The 24,446-nt window shown below is 40.5% G+C and overlaps 3 protein-coding genes across 6 annotated transcripts in view; 2 read left to right on the plus strand and 1 right to left on the minus strand.

Moving 5' to 3' along the window:
- The first annotated feature begins 426 nt into the window (after positions 1-426).
- ppp2cab (protein phosphatase 2 catalytic subunit alpha b) lies at positions 427-9,994 on the plus strand. Its single transcript, XM_041051829.1, has 7 exons — positions 427-761; positions 7,301-7,510; positions 7,625-7,798; positions 8,011-8,100; positions 8,434-8,595; positions 8,790-8,908; positions 9,171-9,994. The coding sequence occupies exons 1-7, from the start codon at positions 660-662 to the stop codon at positions 9,241-9,243; spliced, it is 930 nt and encodes a 309-aa protein (XP_040907763.1). The 5' UTR covers positions 427-659; the 3' UTR covers positions 9,244-9,994.
- Positions 9,995-11,840: 1,846 nt separating this feature from the next.
- Positions 11,841-16,420, plus strand: skp1 (S-phase kinase-associated protein 1). Its single transcript, XM_041052370.1, has 6 exons — positions 11,841-11,997; positions 12,723-12,822; positions 12,958-13,031; positions 13,516-13,659; positions 14,933-15,073; positions 15,676-16,420. The coding sequence occupies exons 2-6, from the start codon at positions 12,726-12,728 to the stop codon at positions 15,709-15,711; spliced, it is 492 nt and encodes a 163-aa protein (XP_040908304.1). The 5' UTR covers positions 11,841-11,997; positions 12,723-12,725; the 3' UTR covers positions 15,712-16,420.
- A 921-nt stretch (positions 16,421-17,341) lies between these two features.
- tcf7 (transcription factor 7) overlaps positions 17,342-24,446 on the minus strand; it is a 71,837-nt gene continuing 64,732 nt past the window's right edge. For 2 of the 4 annotated variants that reach the window (XM_041052367.1, XM_041052366.1), the window contains 2 exons: positions 23,270-23,318; positions 18,971-19,175 (listed from right to left, as the gene is read on the minus strand). In XM_041052367.1, the coding sequence (XP_040908301.1) occupies positions 19,108-19,175; positions 23,270-23,318 (117 nt within the window). In that variant the 3' untranslated portion in view covers positions 18,971-19,107. Of the gene's footprint in view, positions 19,200-22,174; positions 22,248-23,269; positions 23,319-24,446 lie in introns of all 4 variants that reach the window. The other 2 variants (XM_041052369.1, XM_041052368.1) reach the window with 2 other exon arrangements.

Genomic DNA, 24,446 nt, shown 5'->3' on the forward strand with positions numbered 1-24,446 from the left:
GTAAGAATTTTAAGCCTAAATAACACTAAAACGGTTGTGGTACAAAAAAATTCATATGTTGTTGGTCGACAGCAGTTTCTCTGACCATTCTCTGAAAATTACTGAAAGGCAGAGGGCAGTATCTGCATTTTTTAGTGTTTTTTGTTTCTTTTTTGATGATCAGCCCTCAAGACATAAATGAACACATTACAAACTTTCTATCTGTTTTACAGTTTGCTATCCTGTCTGAAAACGTTAGCAACCATATCAGATACCATTATCATTCATTTCAAAGCATAACATTTACAGGCTGTTTATGCATTGCTTTCGGGGCCTTGTACCACACTTACCAGTAGTTGGTCAGCTAAGGTTCTTTTATTTAGAAGGTCAGAACAGGAAGTGCAGGTGTTTTCTTGCGTTGTAGTTCGACACAGACTCGTTTCTAGGGTGGATCACCAGCTGACGTCTCTCCCTCCCTCTCCTCAGTTTCAGTTCAGTCAAATCATAGCGATCTGGCAGCCAGAGGTCCATGCGTCTTCTAATAAGACAGCAATTAGCACTTTGAGTGGCCGTTTTGTAAACTCTGGAAGAGATAAGATCACTCAAGGGAGTCGTCTCTTAACCGAAGTCAGCTGACGTTTTGGCAAACAGAACTACTGCGACCCCGAAAATACACAGAAATGGACGAAAAGGCGTTTACGAAAGAACTTGATCAGTGGATCGAGCAGCTCAACGAATGCAAGCAGCTGTCGGAGGGACAAGTGAAAACACTATGTGAAAAGGTAATATATATTTTTTCAAAAATTCACCCTCTCTACCGCGTAACTGTCAACGTCTTCTCTCTCTCCTTACCGCCGCCTTCCAGACATTCTTAAAATGGCGTCTATAGTGTACATTTCACTGCGCCGTGCGTATATTTGACATTCATTATCAACGTGTAGCCTCGTCTCTTAAGGAGACTTGCCTGCTGGAAATGACTGGAAATTCTGAATTACAAGCAAACGTTTGTCGGTTAGTGAGGGTTTATCAGCCAGACAGGGTCAGCCATACTGTGAATTCAAGTCACATTCCACATTTACAGCCCACCTCATTCAGACTGTCACTGTGACTTGTAGCATCTCTTTCAGCTAGATGCGGCAGTAAAACTCCACACTGAAGTTTTAAGTGTAGTGTGACTGACTGCTTTCTTATTACCGTGCATTATGTTTCATGTTGTCTGTATGTGAGTAGGTTCCTGGTTGAAAAGCAAAGATGTAGGTGGATGTTAGCATCAAAGAAGTGAAAAAAAAAAACCTAAAAAACTATATCCTTTTGTAATGTGCAGTGAAATGAAGCTAATAAAAGGCAGGTAAACTTTTACTGTACATTTAAACTGTGGGTGAACTGAGATAAAGGTGGTTTATTACGGTTCACTAACTATTTATGTGTTATGTATGATTACTTTGCATTTCTAGACAAGATTGTTGCAGTTAACCTCTGACCCCTGTCCTTCATCTAGCTTCTCATTTCTTTCCCAAGCCAATATGCAGTGAAGTTGTTGTGTTTACTAGGCTATAAAGCACCAGACTTAATTGGTCAAATATACGTCATGTGAGTGGTAAATCTCACCTCTGACCCCTCATTAAACATCTGCTCTGCTTTTATTTCTGGTTTACTTCTTCATGTTTTAGGACATTTGGTTGACATGGAGACAAATACAAGGAAGTGACACTTTGTAGAAACAAAATCTCTTTATCTGATGATTTGTTTTCTGGAAGGTCCTACACCACTTTACCAACGTGCACTATATATTGCTGCTGCCTTAATTCGTGATTTTTTTAGGCTTCCTCTGCTGGAGAAATTCAGTGACTGACAACAAAACCTGTCATCAGTTTGTGGTGGTTTAGTTGTCTGCTATTCTGGTTTTCTTTCAGTGCTCTTAATTTTAACCCTGGTAACAGAGACTAAATTTGGACGGATCTTTCTTTTTTTTATTGCCGTTTGTCATATTGGTTTTTCATTCTGTACTGCAGCTGTATGCCATCCTGCTCTTAAAAGGACACAAAAACTAGACCCACTACCATGTTTGGAGCGCTGTTCGCTGAAGGTTAACGGCACACTATTCTCAAGTGGCTTGTTAATCCTAGCATGTTTTTTCCTTTTTTTTTCCTTTTTGCTGAGCTCTGATATGGTCAGTTCCAGAAGTTTAAACTGCATTATTCATCCCTGTTGGTTTGAGATCCCAAAATGGGACATGGATGCTCTCCATGGAGCAAGGAGGTGGTAGTGGAGGTCCATGCTGTGGCAGTCCTGTGTCAGCTCAATAAGTTACACTAGCTAAGCTGTCAGCATGTATTTTGCTCTGCGTGCATCTGTCTTGAACGATCAAAAAAGCAGATCGACTGGTGGGCTCTGTGAACAGTTATTAGTTATAAATAGGATGAAAAACGGCCACAACAAACAAGCTACACAAATAACGCTGTGTTCCTCTTTCCTCTTGCTTTCCACTGCTTCCTCCCTAATGCAGCAAAGATGCCATAAAAGTAGCTGAGAGGAAAAAGGAAAGCTGCACAGTTTCCTCACCCTGGGGCTGTATCATTGTCGCAGCTCATTTGAGCTCAGCTGCTCCAAACTACTGTCTACCTGCATTTACCCATCCACCCCACCCCCCCACCCCATGAATTCTGTTAATATATTCAGCAGAATGTACCTACACAACCTCCTCCCTGATTTAAAAATAGCAGAGGATATGATTGATTTTGAGTTGCATCACTAACACTATCAAAGCCTTTGTTGCTAAGGGGATCAGAGTGTGTGACTCAGGATAACACTGTTCATTGTGACTCACCGAGCTGCTGTCTCTGTTATGGGATGTATGGGGGTGTGGAGGAATGAGATGTACTGTGCAATCTGTCCTTAGTCTTTTCATTTTAGCTTTCCAGCTATCTCAGGGAAGGCAGAACATACCAGGGTTTCTGTCTGGTGCCCGGTGCACAGGGACAAGGGAAAAATTATAGGCTTTATGCTGTTTATTAGAATCCATTAATGTTTTTCAGTTTTCAGCATTGCAGCACCCTCCCCTCACCCCACCCCAAGGCTCTAGATGTGTTTAGCAAATATTGTTTGTTTACAGACTGCTGATGTCATCTGTTTGATCAGTTGATAGTGTTTAATGTAGTTGGCAGGTTCAAATTGAGTGATTGCAGTCAGTGCTCTGTTCACTGGAAATTGGTTTTAGGTCCCTGTCAATTACATAGAGTAAATTTAATTAAATGCATAACATGTGCTTCAGTCAGAGACATATCCTCTTCGTGACCTGTTCCGCTGTTCAAAAATAAACCTTTTGAGAGTTATATAACCATCCAGACATTGTTTCTGTCTTTTAAAGTTCAAGCCCCATGTTGTTTATGTCTTTGCTCATTTGATACCCTTATGAGCCACCATTTACTAACCATTCAGGCTTGTGTTAGATAAATCCTCTTTTAGAGGAGATTACAAACAGCGTTACACCAAAGAAAGATTTACAAAAGGCAGAAATGGTACAGAAACATAAGTATGAAATTTGCTTATGAATGCTGAGGGATTTGTGATGTAATCATAAATTTCATGATATCATCAAGTGTGTCAGAATGATGTAATAATTTGGTCATGTAGTTGACCCACTTCCTGAAAGTGAAGTCTTTTGTATGACCTTTGTCTGTGTTCAAAGGGCAGGAAATTAAACTTTTTGTTTGCTAACTGATGTCAGTGTTTTACTCAGGAAAAAAATGAGTCAGTCACAAGGAGTGTTCCAAATGATGGTTTGTTGTCCTACAGCATCACAATAATAGTATCATGACAACACTAAAAATGGATATCAAAAACACAGATGAAACCATGCAACAATCCAGTGGTCCTCGTGAACATGAGTCAAAATGTGTGACACTGATAAAAGGCTGTTAAAGGCATCTCAGCAGAAAAGCTGCCAACACAGGCACAATTAGCAATCATTTAGCTGCTTGTGGTGCTGATTTCCACATTGATTATAGTGCTGTTGTCAGGAAGATGCTTAACCTTTAACTACCATAAACATCTTGACTGAGGTCATCGTTTGTTTGTGGTTGTAGTTTTGCCTAGTTGTCAAGCTTAATTTGCCCTAAGTTGTCTCCAGGAGAACCTTTGGCTGTGTTTAACTCGCTTTAATGGGATTATATTGCGGCAGCCGGGAAAATGCTGACTGTAGTTCTCAGCACTCGGCTAAGCAGTTTGTTGACTGTGTGGCGTCTGATGTCTCCGGGCATAGCCGTAATCTGGGCCGAGGTTCACTCTTTGCAAGCCTCACTGTGGTATTTCATCTTTGGGCGAGGTGCTTGCGTAACCTCTGCCGTCATCTTATTCATTCACCACTGAACTGGCATCAGTACTATGAGGTGTGACCTGCCGTCTCATGAATACATGGCTCTTTCACACGCTAAGTTTTAAAGTTATCGCCAAATCCGAGCTTAAATTGTGAGTTACTAATAAGTTGCCCTGGTGCCAGAAGCAGCAGGTCACATTGTATTAGTCTCTTTCCTCCATTTTTATGTAATATTTGATCCAATGGAACTTAATCTTGTTTTCTGTTTTCTGTCAGTTGTTTAGCTACAAGATCACAAAATGAAACTGTGTGATGGCTATTTGCAAGATTTTGTTTTAAACGAGGTGCAGGTGATTTTGAAGATGTCTACTTGTTACTGGTTCAGCTCAGCATAGAGTGAGAAACTATAACTAGGATCTGTTGTCAGACCAAGTTGTCAGTGTGCTGGCCTTACACAAAGTGCACATTAAACAAGTTATAATCAGTTGAGCCAATTTAGGACACAGAGGTGATATCTGATGCGTCATTGAACATATTACTCATACAGTTAGTGTAAGGTTACGGAGCTGCAGGCCATATACTGTGTCATGCACTGGCAAAGCAACTTTTATATGATGTCCTAATGAATTAGGGGTGGACAAGATAGCACTTAAGTATATTGTATTTGATTGCATATCTCTACTTTTGTTTATTGCTCAGTTCTACCCAATACCTAATGAAGGAAGCTGAAGGTTTAGAATGGTGACTCGAGCGTCACATGGCCTACTTAAAATGCAGATTTGTTTGTTCGTTTTGCTGTGCCCATATTTATTTATTTATTTCCCCACAGGAAGGGAGGAAAGGGGCTGCTCCACTTTAATACAGGCATGTAGAATATTCTCTCTGGCTTAGCGACTCAGTTGCTTTAGAGTTCGAAGCCCTGGTCAATCTGTCATCCATAGCCCAGTCACTGAAAAGCCTCCTGCCACATGGTGGTATGGGCACGTGGAGGGTGTGTATGTATGTGTGGGTAATATAGGTCAGCATTGTGCAGCACTGCAGTCCTGTCCTAGTCACTGTGGGTCTGTCGCTCTCTGTCCCATCTGCTGCGGTGACAGGCCAACTTCAGCACTCTGTCAATGTCAATTCTCTCTTTCTCTCACCCTGGTCACATTTGTGTGTGTGTGTTTGTTTCATTTTAAAGGGATCACTGTGAGACTATGGGGGCTGCTAAAAATGTTCTACCAACAAAACTCCAGGCATTTACATGGAAGGAGGCACATGCATGCCCAAACCAAATCAGCACTTTATTTCAAAGAGTCTATTATGTGATAAAATCGTATTAAACACACATACCACAACAGCCCCTGCGTTTAATTGTACTGCAGATGGACAGTGACCTTTTCTCTAGAATCACACATCAGTAACTGCTCAAAAATGGCTGGAATATAAAAAAAGCTTGTGTGTTTATGAACCCCCTCCCTGTCCTCTGCATTTCCCTATGTCACTCTGCCTCTCTTTCTTCTCTCATGTGGCTCAGCACGTCAGATGTGTCTGGTGGTCATTCAGCTCAGAGCATTTTTCTCTCTGGCTGAGCTTTGTTTGCTCCCAAGCTTCTTAAAAGAGCTCATCCAGCTGACCGACCCCCTTAGTCGGACCAGCCTGCCAAGCTAGACTGATTCCAGGAATAGGCCTTGTTGTGGGTCTACAGATTTAGCATTAGTACTTTTTAAAGCTTTCCCCTATTTTTAGTTTAGTTTTAATCAGTACTGGTAAAGGCTGCATAATCATTAGGCACCTAAATATTGAAAATTATTCACAAAACCTTTGCTTTCCTTTTTAAATGACATTGAAATGCACACTATTAAAATGTCCATAAGCTTACAACTCCTTACATAAAATCAGGAGAATCTGTTACTACTCACACAGTTTATTCTTTAAACAAAGCCAAATGATCCCTTGTAAGCTTTCTTTTGTCCTGCATCAGCTGATCTGCAAAAGAAAATCCTCTACATATTTTGAGTGTTTCATCAGTGTGTGACTTCTCTCATTTGCACTGAATCAGCAGACAACAGAAACAAAGTGTTTCCTCTAAAAAAACACTAGCTGTAGGCCACATACTGAGTCATGCCTTTAGTTTTAGTTCAGATCTGTTTTTTTTGACTGACTGTGTTGCCAAAGCCCTCATAGCTGTAGCTGAGTCCTCTTAAAGTAATATTCAGAGTAAACCAAGTGTTTTATCCATAAACACCAGCGCCCACTCTCCACCCTGTCCTTGGCTTTTGGAGCATCACACTAATCGATTTTTAGAAAATGTTGCTACCAGAGCTGTCTTTCCATGTGCTGCAAGACAGGCCCCCAGGAAACTATATATATACACACACACACACACACATACAAATATATACACATATATACATATATATACATATATATAAATACACATACACATACACACACATATATGTTGGATAGGGGCTTATTTCCTTGGAGAGATTGTGGTGGTGAGGTTGGAGGTTGTCATGTAATCACTGTGCAGCATCTTAATGTAGACCCCACTGGAGGCTGATGTGGAAATTGTGCAGGGAGGTTGGCAGGAAATTGTGTGTTCCAGAAATAAAGACGGAGAACAAAGAACGAGATAGAAAATTACAGTGTATAGAGCATGTGATTACAGTGCAGGATCACATGGATTTTCCTGCATTTGAATGAGCACAACAAAGTACAGCAGCACACATAACATAAATTGGGGAAAATACCATACAAGTAAATATCAGGTTATTGATAACATAATTACTTGATGTCTAGATATACATCAGTGTTGTGGGATTACAGGAGGGTAATATAAAATGGACACTATGTTTCATATAATGGACAATGCTGATTTTTGGGATGTTTTAAGCCTCCTCTTTTGGGTTTGTTTGTTTGATCTGCAGTTTTTTGTTTTTCGCATTTAACTTGGTATTTTTTTCTTTTCCATTCTTAATCCATGAACCACAGTTAAATGTGTGTGTATGTGTTCTTTAGGCAAAAGAGATCCTGACCAAAGAGTCAAACGTCCAGGAGGTGAGATGTCCCGTGACAGTGTGTGGCGATGTGCACGGCCAGTTCCATGACCTTATGGAGCTATTCAAGATTGGAGGGAAATCTCCAGACACAAACTATTTGTTTATGGGAGACTATGTGGACAGAGGGTACTACTCCGTAGAAACCGTCACTTTACTAGTAGCACTTAAGGTTAGTAATAATTTAACAAGTCCTCACACATTTGACTTGTTCCAAAACTGAAATTTAATAGGGCGTTGTTGGAAAGAAAATAACATGCCGCTCTGTTCTCCTCTCGTGTTTCAGGTACGCTTCCGGGAGCGCATCACAATCCTCAGAGGGAACCACGAGAGCAGACAGATCACACAAGTGTATGGCTTCTATGATGAGTGCCTAAGGAAATATGGTAACGCCAATGTTTGGAAGTACTTCACAGACCTGTTCGATTACCTCCCCCTCACTGCCTTGGTAGACTCTCAGGTGAGAATACACGTCGATTGGTTTCCCAGATATAAATATGGACTGTGCAGTGACTGAACAGGACTTAATATTAAGACAGAATTTAATGTTTCTCCATGGGACGAAACATATGCCATTATTTGTTTAAGAAGCATTGGTTAGATGAGAAGAATGTGTGATTTAGAAGCTGATGGTCAGAGTGAAGTGCTCACATTTTCCTCTTCTCTTTTCAGATTTTCTGCCTTCATGGAGGCCTGTCACCGTCCATAGATACATTGGATCACATTAGAGCACTGGATCGTTTACAGGAAGTGCCACATGAGGTAAAGATAATACTTATATGTCTCAAACTTATATGTTTCAAAAGTTATACGGTTCAGGGCCAGGAACATTAAAATGAAGTACAATAGGACAAAGAATTTAACAGAGAACACTGAGACTTAGTCATCAACAAATGTTTGTCAATAAAAGTAACTTGATCATTACCAATACATAAAAAGCACAAAGAAATTAATGTGTTGTTATTCTCGTTTCTCCATAATTCAATATTATGTATTCAGAACATGATGGTGACGGTTCAGGTAGTTAATAGCAGGACTTTCCTTGCCTTTTCCTTGCTAACTTCCCCCTTTTCTTATCCTCCTCGCCCTCCGCAGGGTCCCATGTGTGACCTGCTGTGGTCAGACCCTGATGACCGCGGTGGCTGGGGCATTTCTCCTCGAGGGGCTGGCTACACTTTCGGTCAGGACATTTCTGAGACTTTCAACCACGCCAACCGCCTCACACTGGTGTCCCGTGCCCACCAGCTGGTTATGGAGGTGTGTGTTACAGCACTTAGACTTCTCAGCTACATTCAAGAACCAACCACCTCTGCAACAGAAAAAACGGTTACACCACCATCTAGCTCTCTCATACTGAGTTCAAGAACACGTGTGCAGTTTAGATTTGCATCACAATAGCCTTTTGTCCTGAATTATGTATCTCCAGTGAATAATGCATCTGCTTTCCCCAGGGTTACAACTGGTGCCATGAGAGGAATGTGGTGACAATATTTAGTGCTCCCAACTACTGCTACCGCTGTGGCAACCAGGCAGCTATCATGGAACTAGACGACACCCTCAAATACTCATTGTAAGTATATAAAAAAAAAACAGGTTAATTAGTCCATGTAATTCTGTGGACTTCTAAAAGTTCAGAAAGCGCAGAAGCGCTGCATGACTGTAATGTTGTTTTCGCGGGAGATAGGGCTACAGGCTTTGCTAAACTTAAATTATGTGAAAAATATTAATATCAGTGCTCATAGTATTGTGCTTAGAATATATATGACTCAGAAATAATTGGTCAGCAAATCTGATTTGTTTTTCTCTGCCTTCTATTCCCTCTTTTAACCCAGCTTGCAGTTCGATCCTGCGCCTCGCAGAGGGGAGCCACATGTCACTCGTCGCACCCCAGACTACTTCCTGTAAAGTCTGACCTGCGACCCTTGTACAGTCAAGTCCAGTATTGCCATGATATATGACCTTCAACCGATAACAACATGAATGAGGAAAGGGGAGGGTGGGAGACTGGGGGGCTTACAGCAGTGCACATTGTATATCCACACAAAGACCTATTTAAGCATTTAGCGAAAACAATGTCTGTGTGTCTATGGATGGACCAAAAGGTGTGTGCCATAATCATTACAATATTCATTGCTGAGGACTTGTATTGAAAATCTCCCCCACTATGTAAAAACAACAGTGATGTTTAAATTCCTCATCCTGTACCTGTGTAGCTGACCGATGGCACCGAGGTCCAAGACAAAAAAATTTGCTACTTCGAATGCGGCTGTTTGAATCCCACATGCCATGGCTTACTATATTTAGGAGATCTGATCATGATCTGTTTGCACTTTTGTAAATCTTAAGAAATGTAACATATGTCAAAAGATGAAAAAAGATTTCACACTACAGATGTTTTTTTTTTTCTTTTTGATTTTGTTTTTTTTTCTTTTTTAAATTACAAATAAAGCCCCCATAAGGCGAGTTTTACACAAGGTTTCTTTGTCCTGTGTAAGCAACTTTTAAGCAAAACCCTTCTTATGCAGTTACCCAGCTTGGTGTATATGATTGACAGATGATGGAGTGTTCATCCACATCAACTCACTGACTCTCTCTGAACTACAGAGTCTGTATTAACCAAACCATTTGAATAATAAAGACAAAGGTGGTTCCTTGATGTAAATGTGCTGTTTTCTTTTCATCATATTGAAAAACTTTGCCTTGAATGAGATGACAACTGGAGTTAAGCCCCTGTGACCTGTAATGAATGTCCAATTTAACCAGCTGGAAGTCCACCAGTTCACCAACCAGTGACTAGGTCGACCACCTGGACTACAGGTTGGCTGGCAGTGGTACATTGTTAGTTCAAGATGTGTTTTGAAGAGGTTTGCACACTGATGGTTTTCTGCCTCTTGGAAAGTGTCACTGTAACGGTAACTGAACGGTCTCACAACTAGACAGCCGAGAGAGGTTTGTTTATCAAGACATTACATCAGCAGCATTTAGCACCAGCTTGTGTTTTGCCAGTAATGTGGGAGTGTCAGTGTGAACACAATTATGAACTTTGACACTAAGTTATTAGTATTTATTCCCTATTACTATTAAGTCTAGACTATAAGATTATGTAATCTTTACCTTGGAACAGTTGCTTATAGACACTACAAGTAGTATTGTAAATATGAGTGAAACACAATCCAAAAAAGGCAAAATACATTTTTAGGTGAGCACAAAAGCAGGGATAGCTTAAAGTGGAATCAGTATGGTTAACATTTTATTTTGGTCCAGGCGATATGACTGTTTTCCTGCACAATGCACTATAAAATACAATATACCTAATGTGCAAATGCAAAAGGGCATCTTTTGCATTTGCCCACTGCAGCAGTTAAAGTGCTTTGCTGCTTGACACAAAAACAAAAATAACATCCATGGGGAGGGGGGCGATTTAACATTTTGGTATATTGTTTATGAAAATAAGCAGCAGTGACGCAACATGTTTGAAATAGGTTAAACTATTTCTGCGGTCAAAGCTTAGGAGTGTAAGATTTCGAGGAGCCCTTGAAAGCACCATGGAATCAGCTCGAAAGAATGCGCAATAAAGAAAAAGCGCCACTCCATGGTAGCTACTCCATGTATTCTACCATGGAATGAAAAAGCGCCACTCCATGGTAGAATACAGTGTTCACAGTCATCACGCACATGGACCTAAAGCACATTTTCCAAAAATAACTGTAACTTGACATGACAAGTCTATAATGTATCCCATAGACAGTGATGGAAAGACGTACTGTATTTAAGTAGAATTTTCAGGTATTTGTAGTTTACTTCACCTGAGTATCTTCAGTTTACACTTTCAATCCACCACATTTCAGAAGGAAAAAAAACCAGGATTTGATTAAAGACCAAAGCCTGAAAACAGATTTGTGTATCATAACTTTGTTTTCTCTTCTTTCCTCCCCCACTAATCGTCTCAGGACCCCTCAGATGTATCTTCGACCGTTTATGAACCACTGGATTAAACTAAGTGTATATGAAGTAATTAAAACTAGATCCACCTCGATCAGCTAGAACAGTAAAATGCTGCTTATACATTGATGAATCTGCGTTAACAGTTAGTACTTTCGATTACTATTTCCCATCACTTCCTGAATGGCCCAGATACAACATGAATTGTAATTAACACTAGACTGATTAATGGACTTAGAAATAACTGAAGTAAGTCAACGTCGCTGTATACGCTAAATCAACAACAAGAGCATCAAGGAAATTAATTTCCGTTAATATGCTGTTTGTAGAGATGATTAAACACCATCCCATGCAAACACTTAAAATTTTATAAAATTACCAATGTCATGCAGAAACGTGTACAAATGGCTTACAAGATGAAAATGCTAAGTGAAGTAAGCTGAAATCTCTGTACAAACTTGTGAGTCAGATGTTGAGGTTTGAAAAAAAAATGAAAACGGGGTTTGATAAACAGAAACAGGAAAGGCAGCCTTCATGCGGCCACCCGCGCCCCTTTTTTTCTCTCGCGTCTGACAAAGCGATCGTCAGCCTCCGGGCGGCAGGCTCACCAGGTTGATCCAGAGACTTCCAGCCGCTGTTCGGTGTCTCAGCGTCTGTCAGGCCCTACTGTTGACTACAGAGGAGTTTCACCTCTGGATTGGACTTAAAACGTTTACGGTACGTGGCTTCGCAATCCTGATTGGGCCATTTTGTATTGTGTTCACCTGTGGAGATTGAGGTTAAATCGATCATTTTTTTTTTTACATTTTGTTTGCGTCTTTATTTGACGAGCTTGGAGGTGGTTGCTAAGAGGCCTCGCTGTTGCAAGGCGCTAGCGTAACGTTAAGCTAGGATGCTAGCATTGTGCATGGTAATGCTAGCTGCCTGGTTAGCGCACTATTTAATCAACATTAGAGGATTCTTAGTGTTTGATGAATACGCAAGGCGGGCGATGTAGTATGTGTTTTATACACCAAAGAGGGTCGATTGCTTGTCAGTTATGAAAGTTATCGTAATACTAAGCTAGCTACGTGGTTAGCATTATTCTCGGTTAGCCTGTGCCAAAAGCTAAATGTATCGTTGGGTAGCTTGTCGGAAACGCTATCGCTGGAACACAAGCCACTCATCAGATGAGGTGATCTTGCTAATAACAACGCCCGCATAGGTAACCTTAAAACGTGTTAACATATGTACCAAGTGTATCACTACTGCTGTAGCTATTTGATTATTAATTTTGTGAACTGTCTATGGCGGGATAATAATAAGTTGTCAACTATTTATCACGTCATTATTAGCCAACTGCAGCGTTAGCAATAACCAGACGTAGAATCAGTGTCGTCTGTTAATGTGAGTTTTGTGTTACTTAACCAAAGTTTAAACATTCTGTTTATTCTGTTCTACAGATAATGCCTACAATAAAACTACAGAGTTCTGATGGGGAAATCTTCGAGGTGGATGTTGAGATAGCTAAACAGTCTGTCACCATCAAGACCATGTTAGAAGGTATGACTTTCAAATCACCACAAACTTTCCAATCTATTGCACGACCAATTTAGGGGCTATATTTTACTTAAAGTAATGCTCCTTTTGGTAGATACATAGCAGACTGATGTATGGCATTCATTTATTCATTGACAGATTTGGGAATGGACGATGAAGGAGATGATGACCCAGTTCCTCTCCCTAATGTGAATGCTGCCATCCTCAAGAAGGTACAAAACACACATGCACACACACACACAGCTATTATGACAAACAACTGACTGAAGCACATGCTACTTATTCCTCTTTGCCCTTGCTAAATTGTTCTTGTCAATAAGCCAAGTAAACATACTTGTCAGAGCAGAAGGATGTGAAGGTCTGTTTCTTTATGTCTCTTCAACAAGTTCATGCTTGTCCTCCACATCTGCAGTTATTTAAATAATAGGGTTTTAAGATTCTTGTGCTCTTATTCCACTTTGAGACCTTGAACCTATGTTAGTTAACTGTAACGTGCATAGAGTTATTTAACACATTTCTATAACTTGAAAGAATAAAACAAGCAGGCAAAACAAGGTGCACTGTGATACTGCATGAAAGGAGCAACAATTTTCTTGTGGTATTTAAACCTTTTTGCGCAGCTTTAAAGGCAGAACTGATGGATGACATACATATTGAGTTAACTTGAATAAAATTCTGTGTGTGTATTTCCTTCAGGTGATTCAGTGGTGCACTCATCACAAAGATGACCCCCCTCCTCCTGAGGACGATGAGAACAAGGAGAAGAGGACAGATGACATTCCTGTGTGGGACCAGGAGTTCCTCAAAGTGGACCAAGGCACCTTGTTTGAGCTTATTCTGGTAAATACAGTTTATATTATATTACACTGACCTACATTCCTTCCCAAGAGGCTGACACTAACCTTAGCCACACCCATTACATGCCAAATCCCAACCCTTATTTGAGCTTTAACCAAAAAACAATATCGTATAATTTAATGGCTAACATTTATAAGGACAATCTTTTTTTTCCCCCAGAATGGATGTGAGTACCCAGTGTCAATTTGTAAACAGATGAGATCAGATGAAATGCCAATCCCGAGTTATCCCCTTGAGTTATTGTGTAAGGAAGTCAGTAAGGATTCCTTACTGACTCCACTGAAATCCTTTTGCTATTCTGCAATTCCATTACCGAATACTTTTACTGTGATACACCTTCACTGTGATATTCTCTTCAGCTTTAGTATCTCTTTTTTTCTACAGTCTACCGTTGTTTGTTGATTTCACTCACTGCTGTGGCACTGTACTGAGAGTTGTCATTTTGTTAACAGAGATATCAAAGTTGCTTAGCAACAGCTGGAAAATAGGTGGTTTGGTTGACAGAGGCAGGGATTTGAAAAGACTGCATTAAAGTGAAAAGCAACAGGAAGTGATCTTGGAGTTGAATGGATTTTCTGTGGGCAACATGTGAAGGTAAACCAGGCACAACATGTGAAAGGTAACCTAAGCAGAGATTGGGAAATAGGTGCTGGTACAGCTGTGGGTTTCCAGGAAGTGAAACACGAGTCACAGTGTCCCTCACTCGAGTTGATTTCAGCCACACTCGGAAGTATAGAGTGTGTGCACGTTTTTAAATCTTTGTCCATTCAGGTTATGTTTCAGACCTGTTGGATTTCAGCTAAGATGTTGTTGTCTGCTTGTTTGGCTAAAAAGTGGCTTAATTTTCAAAAACATGCAAGCACATATTCCTGGGATGTTACTTTATGAAATGAAAACTGTATTGGTATTGTTTACCTCATGGTTGTCGTGGCAAAGGACAAAATGTTTGACATCATGATAACTTTGTAGCATTATCATAGTGTCATAAACCGCTGTGCTGTGTTTTGTAATGTGAGATAAGCCGCAGCCATTCAGACTAGGTTATAATATGTGATCTGGATACTTTAACTGCACCTACTTTAACTGACCTCTGATACACCAGCCTGTGCATGTTCTTAGTTGGTTGTTAATGAACCTGTATGTGTTACTGTTTTCCTCAAAATACTAAGATGTGACTCAGTACTTTCTCCTGCCTTTCTCTCAGTGCCACCCCCCTTCTGCTCCTCTTCATCTCACTGTTGTCTTTTCTGTTTAGGCCGCCAACTATTTGGACATCAAAGGCCTGTTAGATGTCACTTGCAAGACGGTGGCCAACATGATCAAAGGCAAAACCCCTGAGGAGATCAGGAAGACTTTCAACATCAAAAATGATTTCACAGAGGAGGAGGAAGCCCAGGTAGTTATTCCATCCATCATCTGTTAAAACAAAACACAAAGATCTTATTTAGACTACTGGTCAAGGTTTTAGATCACCTCCATTTTTACTGTTGTTACTAAAATTTACATAGTGTAATATCCCAGTGTGCTCTGAAATGAAAACAAAAGATTTGATAAAAAGGAACAAAAGGAATCATGGAATCTTAAATCTTAAACTAAAAAAAATGGCTCGTCTAGCAGCTGAATGCACCACAGGTTTGTAGGCAATCAACACAAGTTGGGTCACCTGTAGGATTTTTTTTTTGCATCAACTTTCAAGGCTTCATTTGAATTACTTCCATTGCTGCAGGAAAACTATAAGTTAGCATTTTCTTAATCCCTGAAAAAACCTTTTTTTATGAAATGTACACGATTTTCATGTTTTTGGTGACACTTTGAATTTTATTTATTTATTTACCTATGGCAGTTTACTGCTTACCTTTGTACCATTTAAAGTTATTCATTGAAATTGAACTGCTGAAATTTTAGATTACCTGTATGAGGAATAAGAGCTTTGACAGTTCACCTTTCTTACGCATCGTTTCGGAAACTCAGCCTGTTTGTTGCTATTCTCGTCCACAGGTACGCAAAGAGAACCAGTGGTGTGAAGAGAAGTAAAGCGGAAAATCCTGCCAACACTACCACACTGAAAAGGATTGTCCCTGCTAACTGGTTGCACTGGCGTTGTTCATAATTGTTAATATTTACATTTAGTATATTTAGGATCACACGCGCCCCCCCCCCCACCCCCCCTCGTCCCCTTTCCTCAATTTCTGTATACCGACAGCATGATCATTTTAACTTGCCTGTGTGGTGTTATTAATTTAAGAATCTCTTTTCTGTTTCCACACACTCATGTTGTGTATTCACATAAAATAAATAGTTTCATGGTTTCATGGCTTTGTACCCATAAAGATTAGAAGACAGTCCTTTCTTATTTTCCCTATTATTAATTGCTATGGTTGTCTTTTTTACTGGACGTTTGTTTTCTTTTAGGTTAACTGATTAAATAAAATGGCTTTTTTGACAATGGAAATGAAAGGGTGAATATTATTTTTTGCCCTGTAAATGCATTTGTTCTGTGAAACCATGTTAAGAGAGGCTGAGCTGTTTTAAAGGAAAAGTGAGGTTTGAGGTGAAAAGGTTTGTTTTTTTTCTGCGTGATGTCCTTTGGACTTGAAGTACTTGTGTGTGGTCACACAGCGTTCGGTAACTCATTCCTAATTCATATTGTATTGAATAGGAAACTTCTCAGATAAGCTCTAATGCTGGCTTTTGGGATGGTCAAACATATACTGAAGGAGTAAATAAAACATATTAAAAGGTTGGTGTCTGTCATTTGTGCTTTGAAAGGTACCGGGGCATGGCGTTAAACTTAAACGTTTCACTATAATCATTCTAGACATGGGCGAGATATTCAAAACACTTTTAATACATAGAACGAAACGAAACAAAAAAAAAACAAGTAATACATCAGAGGCGTTCGAAGCATAAAAAATACAAAGACATGATTGAGGCGTTCCCCCTACTGACATGAACGCCCTCAAGTTAAAACAAGCTATTTCTAGCACAAGAGCTCTCTCTGCTGGAGGGAAACGGTTTTGCTGTACAAAAGCTCAGCCCACAGTTTGTCCACAGAGTTGGAAGCAGAGTCTGAAGCTGCAAGCAGAACAGAAAATTTAGTCAAAATGTCTTCTTGTTACATTAAAGTTGGAACATGCACGTTTGAGAACATAAGATATCATTTGAACGCTGCTGCAGTAACACTTGACCAAAAGTAAAATTCTGCACAAGAGGACAAACACAAAATGTATTGCTTTAAGAAACGGTGGAACAAAAAGGTTTTTTTTTTTTTTTTTTTTAAAGTTATTTCTTTTTTCTTTTTTTCTTTTTTACATAAAAACATATAAAAGTTTAATTATAATAGGGAATTCCAACATTTATAAAACTTTACAACACAATGCAATATAATAGTACCCATTTGGTCTCAGATTAGTTTATGGAGCTGCAAAATGTTCAGTCAAAGGAAAATATCCAAAAAAAAAAAAACCTCATCTTTTGTCAAGGGTTTCCCCATCAGCACAAACATCTGACCTTTAAAAAAAAATCATGAGATTTATACAAAATACCCCCAAATTAGGAGATAACAACAAAAACTGCAAGAGTTGATAAAGCAAGAGACTGACAGCCTGAAAGTGCCTAAAAAAGATAATGTAACTTAAAGTGGGAATTCTCTCATGTATAATTCTGAGACTCTTTTTTTTTCTATAGTTGCTGTAAATCAATTTAGTTCTGTCAAAGGAGCTGCACAGTTATTTATAAAAATGTTTGGAAATGTAATGAAACAGAAGTCAGATGGTAACAAAACGGCTGCTATAAAAGCAAATCTGTCCCTCTTCAAAGCTGAGGTTCTGCTGGTCAGGCTGGCTGGGTGTTGGTCTCTGCTCCCCTCTCATGGGTTATTGGTTTGGTCTCAGTAACAGTGATGGGTAATATGTCAAAGCGGTATCTGTTGTGATGATATGTAAAAGAGAAAGAGGTGGTGGCATCTCCTTTGTTATTGTGGACCCCTGCATGTGGAGGAAAACGTGTATGTAACAACACTGTGAGTTTTCTGCAACAACCCCCTCCCGTTGAAATTAGCTCTTACTGCACATCTTCTCTCCGCACAGTAGATCTGGCATTTTTAAGGTCTGTGTTGATGTGGTTCATTGGATTAAGAGCTCATTTGCAAAACGATGATTGTCATGGAGGTCAAAGCACAGGGTCAGCTGTAAAACAAACAGGACAAAAGACAAGACAACAAAAACAACAAACAGACCGAAAAAGCACCAAGGGGCTAATGAGTTATTTGTAAAATGGTTTCTTAGAGGCAGAGCCATCCTCAAGGTAAAACTAATCACTTTAGCATTGTTTAACTGCAGCAGATGGAGCCAAAGAACCTTTGTTTTAGGCTCCGGATTAATTATGCCTTCAGTGCAGGTCTGCCTCCGTATAACTGGAACTGTGTGGTCTGGAGCTGGCCGGGTTTCAGTCACAAATTCAGCCAATTCAGGGGCTGGACCCTCCAGACTTAGTCTTTGCCTTCTCTTCCAAATGGCACAGTTTAGCCTCATGGGTAAATACTCTGGTGCATTCAGTTGATTTTGGTCAACTTCCAAATCAACTAAATTTCCAAGTTCATTACCGAGAAGTTGTTCTCATACAACCACAAAATACAAAGCTGGGATAACCAAATTAATGGTAACCAATTTTACAGCATGAACTGTGATGAACACATGATGGACAACTGGTAAACAGTTGTGTATATATCTCTTTTTGCACATCTAATAAATGGATTCTTTTTGCATCTTAAACAGCTACTTCTAATGGTAAATATGAACCGGGGACACTCGTCTGATTACAAACGTGTCCACACAGTTCACCTGCTGCAGTGGCTTTTCACTGGTTTAGATCATGCTGTATATGTCCCAGTATCTGGTAAATATGACGGGGTTATCTGTCATTTCCAGTCTTTCGGGTTGACACGGATTTCCTGAATGCACGATTAAAGAACTGAGCACGCGAAGGAGGCTTTGAGAAGGACCAAGTCTTATTAACCTGTTAATGATCTACTTGGCTTTGGAGAAGCCAGCCTCTGAGCTCTGGAGGAAGCAGGGTCAGGGGTGTGAGCGGACTGGAGTGATCACTGAGTCTCCGTTAGCACTTTAAGAGAAAGTCCTGCGGCCTTGGCAGCGGACAGCACCGCCGTCGAGCTGTGCGTCTGCTTGCCGGACAGTTCCAGGTGTGTGTGGGCGTGTTTGGTCGCGGGCTGCCGGAGGTCGCCGCGCTTGCCAGCGGACTGCTCCAGGGGCAAGCGAGTGTGCGAGCGTGTGTGCGTCGGCGGAGACAAGGGGAGGCGTGTCGACGGGGAGGTGGGTGGTGGGGAGCAGCCCGGGGAGGGGGGGCGCTGGCGCTGCTGCTGGTAGAGAGGGTGACGGGCGGGGGAGGAGGAGGGGGGAGAGTCTATAGCACTTAAATCTGAAGAAGTTGGGCTGGGGCAGCCTCCTCCTTGAAGGTAGCGAATGCACTTCTTTTTCCTCCTAGGAACAGTCAGAGAGAGTTATCTGTGAATAAAGTGTGGATGGTAAATGTCAGCAGGCTTCAGTGAAGATGCATCACTCACAGTGAGGTCAATGAACAGGGCGACATAATGCATGGTCCTAATGAACAACAGAAAAGTATTAGTGTCAGCCTAGGTGCATCTATAAATGAATGAGAATGTGCAAAACAGCACAAATCCATGATGGAAATTTTCTTAAATTCTGTTTTCTAAATAAATAAGAACCCAGTCTGCTGTTGTGCCAATTAAAAGGGGGAAAAATTAGTGTCTAAATTAGTGTCTGAACTTTTTTTTAGTCAGGCTAGCCATTTGCCTCTGCTAACAGTATTTATGCTAAGCTAAGCTAATCATCCCCAGGCTCTTTTAGCTCCATGGCTAAAGCAGAGCCTAAGAATGCTATCAATACCAGAAGGAATTTATATTTGTGTAGGTTAACGCAAATATCAGTGAATATTGATAAATACTTAATTATTAGAGTAGGGAATACCACTCAACTTTATGCCTGAAATAATTAATATACTTTAGAAGTGTTATTTTTTTTTATATTTAGTACTATTAATATTAATTAGCTACTTAAATTAAGAGAATTCAATTAAAAAAAAAACAGCCTCATGGAGTTGACAGTGTCCTTCAGTATTATAAGCACCACAAAGTAATATTTAACCCACATGTTTTTTTGTCCACCTCGTGTACACCACACTCGTGGTCTGCACCAAACATATTTCATCTGTCTAATATGCAAACAGCAGTGACGTACTGTGCTTAGTGAAGTGTTATACTTAAAAGCAGACTTGTGTACCACCGAGCGCAGCATCAAAGCAGTTAACAGGATCCCATGATCATTACCAGAATATGATATGAGTCACCACGTTTAACCGCAAGGAAAGGCGCTAGGCCATACTTAGAGAGAGAGAGAGAGAGAGAGGGAGAGAGGGAGGAAGAATGCAACAGAAAGTGATTTCTAAATGTTAGAGTTCACCATCAAAAGACGCCTGTTACCACATCGCATGAATGGAGAAAGTTGAAAGCAAATGGGTATGAGAACGCTGTCAAAATGCAAAGCTGCAGGGAGTGTGTATGTGCGTTGAGCTGTGGTGATAAGGATTTGCTCTAACCACATTCACCCCCCCCTTTGTTCTCTCAAACCGAAACACACACACACACACACACACTCAGATTTCCATGACGTGATGGTGGGGAAGACGACGGGGTTGCTACAGTGCTATTGTGGTAGAAGCTTTTTCTGCAGAACCACACAGATTCCTGACTCCTGCAGCGAAGCTGTCGGCTGTCGTCTACTGTAAATCCTGCTGTGACTAAAACAGAGCAGTCTGAGGTGGTGACAGGCTCGCTTCTGATGATTTATATTGCACTGTTACCATGTTTCTGCTTTATTACAGAGAAAGGAAGAACTGAGATTGTTGCAGTTTTGAGAAAAGGTCACGGAAAAAAAGGCACTTAAATAAATCTCCTTGTGCTGCCAGGGTACTTGATCCCTAAGTTAACACTAAACTCTGTAAACCAAGTTTCCTGCTTTACTTTTATAACTCTGAGTATTCAAAAATATTACTCCTATGACTCAGACTATCCCCACGCTCACAGTGTTTGGGAAAATGGGAAATTCCCAGCTTTACTTCACAGTTTGTAGCACAATCTAATTTATTCAATTTAGCAACATCTGCTACTGAATTAGAGCTTTAGCTACTACAATTGGTTGAAATACTTAGTGCAACTTCACCTTTTACAAAATGGTTTGCAAATTGGTATTAATTGCTGATGATTATATAAGGGATGCTAATCAACAAGATGTATGTTCCATGATTATAACAGGTTCTTGTAGGGTGTTTTTTAGTCCCAGCAGGAGTCTAACCTTGGCCTGAATTTACAAGTTGTAGTAACAATGTGAATGTTTCCCCATCTAGGAATTTCTGACGTTTGGGTATTTAACGATGCAAGTTTGTGTGAATACATAAATCTGTCAGAAATTGTGGAGCTGCCAGGAACAAAATAAAAGGCCTCATTTTTATGCAGGGTTTATTTTCAGTTCTGTAATAAAACAGGTAGGAAAAAAAAAAGATCAGCGTGGAAGAGAAGATATTTGATCATTTCACTGCCCTTATATGTACGTAGGTATGTTTTTTGAGTACCAGGTATCCACTCTGCAAATACTTCCTGACAGCTTTTTTTTATTGAGTGGTATTCCCCTTTAACCACATTAACTTTACAGGGCCTCTGCGATGCACTGCACTGTAACGGCGCTGCAGAATCCAAACCACCTTTGACCTTTGACGAGATGTCACAGTTAAAAGCGATGATGCGGGAGAAAACGAGTTTTTGGAAATAACAAAATAAATCTGGATCAAGTGTTTTTCTTCATCTGTGAAACCTCGTTTACAGTCAAAAGATCCGTTTTTGGACCTAATCTTGGAACAGTAATCCTGACAGTAAACCTTTATAAAGTGAAGCCTGACTTAAAATAATACTCTGAATCAGCACAGCAGTAGATTATTTTGGAGTAGTAAGCTGTCTATATTGTATTATTGTTTTTACTGCATAACTAAATATTTATGGCTGTAATGGTTCTTTTAGCAGAGCAACAAGTTAGTCACAGATAGGCATGCAGAGTTCGGGTTGGGTTTTCAAACATTTGCTGGAGGTGGAGCTGGTCTTGAGGTAGACATGATGTTGTTGTTTTGGTGGATGGAGCTTGGTAATTTCATTCAGTAAGCAATGACCGATGAAGGGTAAGAGAGGACAAAACTACAATTATAAGAGCTTGTGATTGTGATCAAGTTGAGGATATTATTATTACCTCTAGAGCAGCTCTGCCTGTGAGAAACGTTTGAATAACTAAGACCACATCAGACAGAAAGGACGCACTGATGAACAGATGGTTAGATGGGAAGAGACACGAGGAGTTTGCTGGACGGCAGCGGTGAGGCGCGATGGAGTGGGTGGGCGTGGATGTTTGGTACACACCTGCAAGGACCGCACCAGTCCGTTTGTTGGTTGAGGCCGAAGCGAGCCCGGCATTTCTTAGGAGAGCCCGGGTCTGAGCACAATACACAGCATGCACAAAACAAGGAGGAGGAAAAACAAAAACAGAGAAGAGCAGGAGAAGAAGAAAAAGGTTAGAGGGCGAGGAGAGAGAGAGAGAGAGAGAGAGAGAGATAAAGACAGAAGAAGAGGGTAAAAGATGGAAGAGACACAAGAGCTTGTCAGGGCAGGGGAAAGCACTGACAGGGCAGAGTCCGTTCAGAGAAAGCCATCGAGTCAAACTGTTAGTAGCTGGTTACAGCACAGCAAAACATTAACATTCACCAGAATAACCACCCGACACAGACACAGCTTAGTTAAAACATATATGTCAGTCATCCTGGAAACAGGCTGTTAAGGCATACAGAGAGACACAGATAGAGGACGGCCATGCTGTGGCACTCTGTTAGTACAGGGTTTTATAAGGTTTTCACTCACTAGACACAGGACAGTCATAAACTGCTTAATCTTAGGAGATCACCACTCATGAAATCCCATTGAAATGCCATTTAAGATTTGCATTATTTGGAACTACTACAAGTGCTTTGTCCTAATGCTAGCTGCTGATGCAGTGTTAGCATGAACACTCATGTACAGTGTGTGATCGACTGAGGACACGTGGAGGGCTTCACTATGTGTGTTTTCATCACTTAATTGGTTCAAGGCAATAGGTGAGAAAATATTTTTGATTGCTTCAGCATGGTGAAGGAAAATGGAAAATTGCCTTGACGTCCAACTGACATTTTAAACTTGAAACAGCCAAGATAAGGAAATAAAGTTTTGTGTGCCGGGGATTAAAATGTTTGTAATTGAGGTTACGTGGAAAGCAGAGTGGGTGGGTGGTTTGACGTTAGAGATACATCCTGCCTCAAAGACATCACGAATGTTGTGCTACTGAGCGCCAACGCAAGTTCAAGTTCAACTGAATTCTCCCAAATACTGCAGGGTTGACACTGGCTATTTGTTTCCTCGCACTGAACTACGCTGTCGTGGTACCTGACAAAAGAAAGGTGAGATGTTTTGGCATTGGATGTTTACCTGTGTTGGAGTCCTGCTGCTTCTCCCTTTTTCTCCTCTTCTTCTTGCCCTGTTGGGAAAAAAAAAAAAGAAAATCCAACAAAGACATGAGTCTGGCACAGCTGTTGAAAACGACTGAAATGTTATAAATCCACTGTCAGAGCTGGAAATTATTAGCAGATTTTTGACTGATATAGAGTTCCTCTGGTTTGTCTCAAGCAGGGTAACATATTTTGACCTGCATAAAGAATTTCTGGATTCCTCTTTACTTTCCTCTTTAGCTTAATATTCTTATTTATTACCCTTATATGAAATGTCCCTTTGAGAGCAACGTTAAAAACGACTGGTCATAATGAGACCTGGTCCCAAACCTGGGACCAGGTCTATTCTGTCTAACAGAGACCTGCACTGTATGAATAGCTGAGGTATCTTATGTGACATTATTGTAAATTCACTATTGTAAATACAAATTTGCAAGTAGCAGAAAACAGGCAACCATCTTCAGTACTTAACAAAAGCAAGAAGAAAGCAAGAAAGATCAAGAAAAAAAAACGAGAGAAAATACTTAGCAATACTACGGTCACTGTAAACACAATTCATGCAAAAACTGCTGAAAAGGAGATCTGAGACCCTCCGAAATTCAGTTTTAAAAGGCTTTTACAGACTTTTGGATCATCTTAGACCCCCAAAGGTCTTGTTTTCATATTTGTGTTCATATTGCATTGCCTCCAGGCTGACTGTACTGTGTAACTGTTGAGATAAACATCAGAGTTGTTCACACAGATCCAGTGATGGTGAAGTGAGGCCTCATATTTGGGTGAGATGAAGGATGTGGGTACAGAAATCTGCCGCCTACGCGTCAATGTCTGCCCTCCTCAGCTCGCTGTCAGCATTGTCTATGTGGTTACAACAACTCCTCTTGCAACTGCACCTCTCTGAAGCTTTATATCTGTGGGCGTATGTGTAGAAGTGTGTGTCCCGTGTGTGTGCAAACACTATATGTAGGTTTTTTTTAGTGAGTCGGAGGAGAGACCCTCAACAGCTGCGGGGGCGATATGTGGAACTTCGCTTTCTGTTTTGCTAGTAGGTCCAGTGACTGTTCTGGTTTTTTTTTTTTAACCTCAGAGGTGATGGGGAGTGAGGTTTCATGAAATACGGCAGACAATATTTTAAGCACATGCTATAGGAACTCAATACT

The sequence above is a fragment of the Toxotes jaculatrix genome, chromosome 12, assembly GCF_017976425.1.
Source record: "Toxotes jaculatrix isolate fToxJac2 chromosome 12, fToxJac2.pri, whole genome shotgun sequence".
NCBI lineage: Eukaryota > Metazoa > Chordata > Actinopteri > Toxotidae > Toxotes > Toxotes jaculatrix.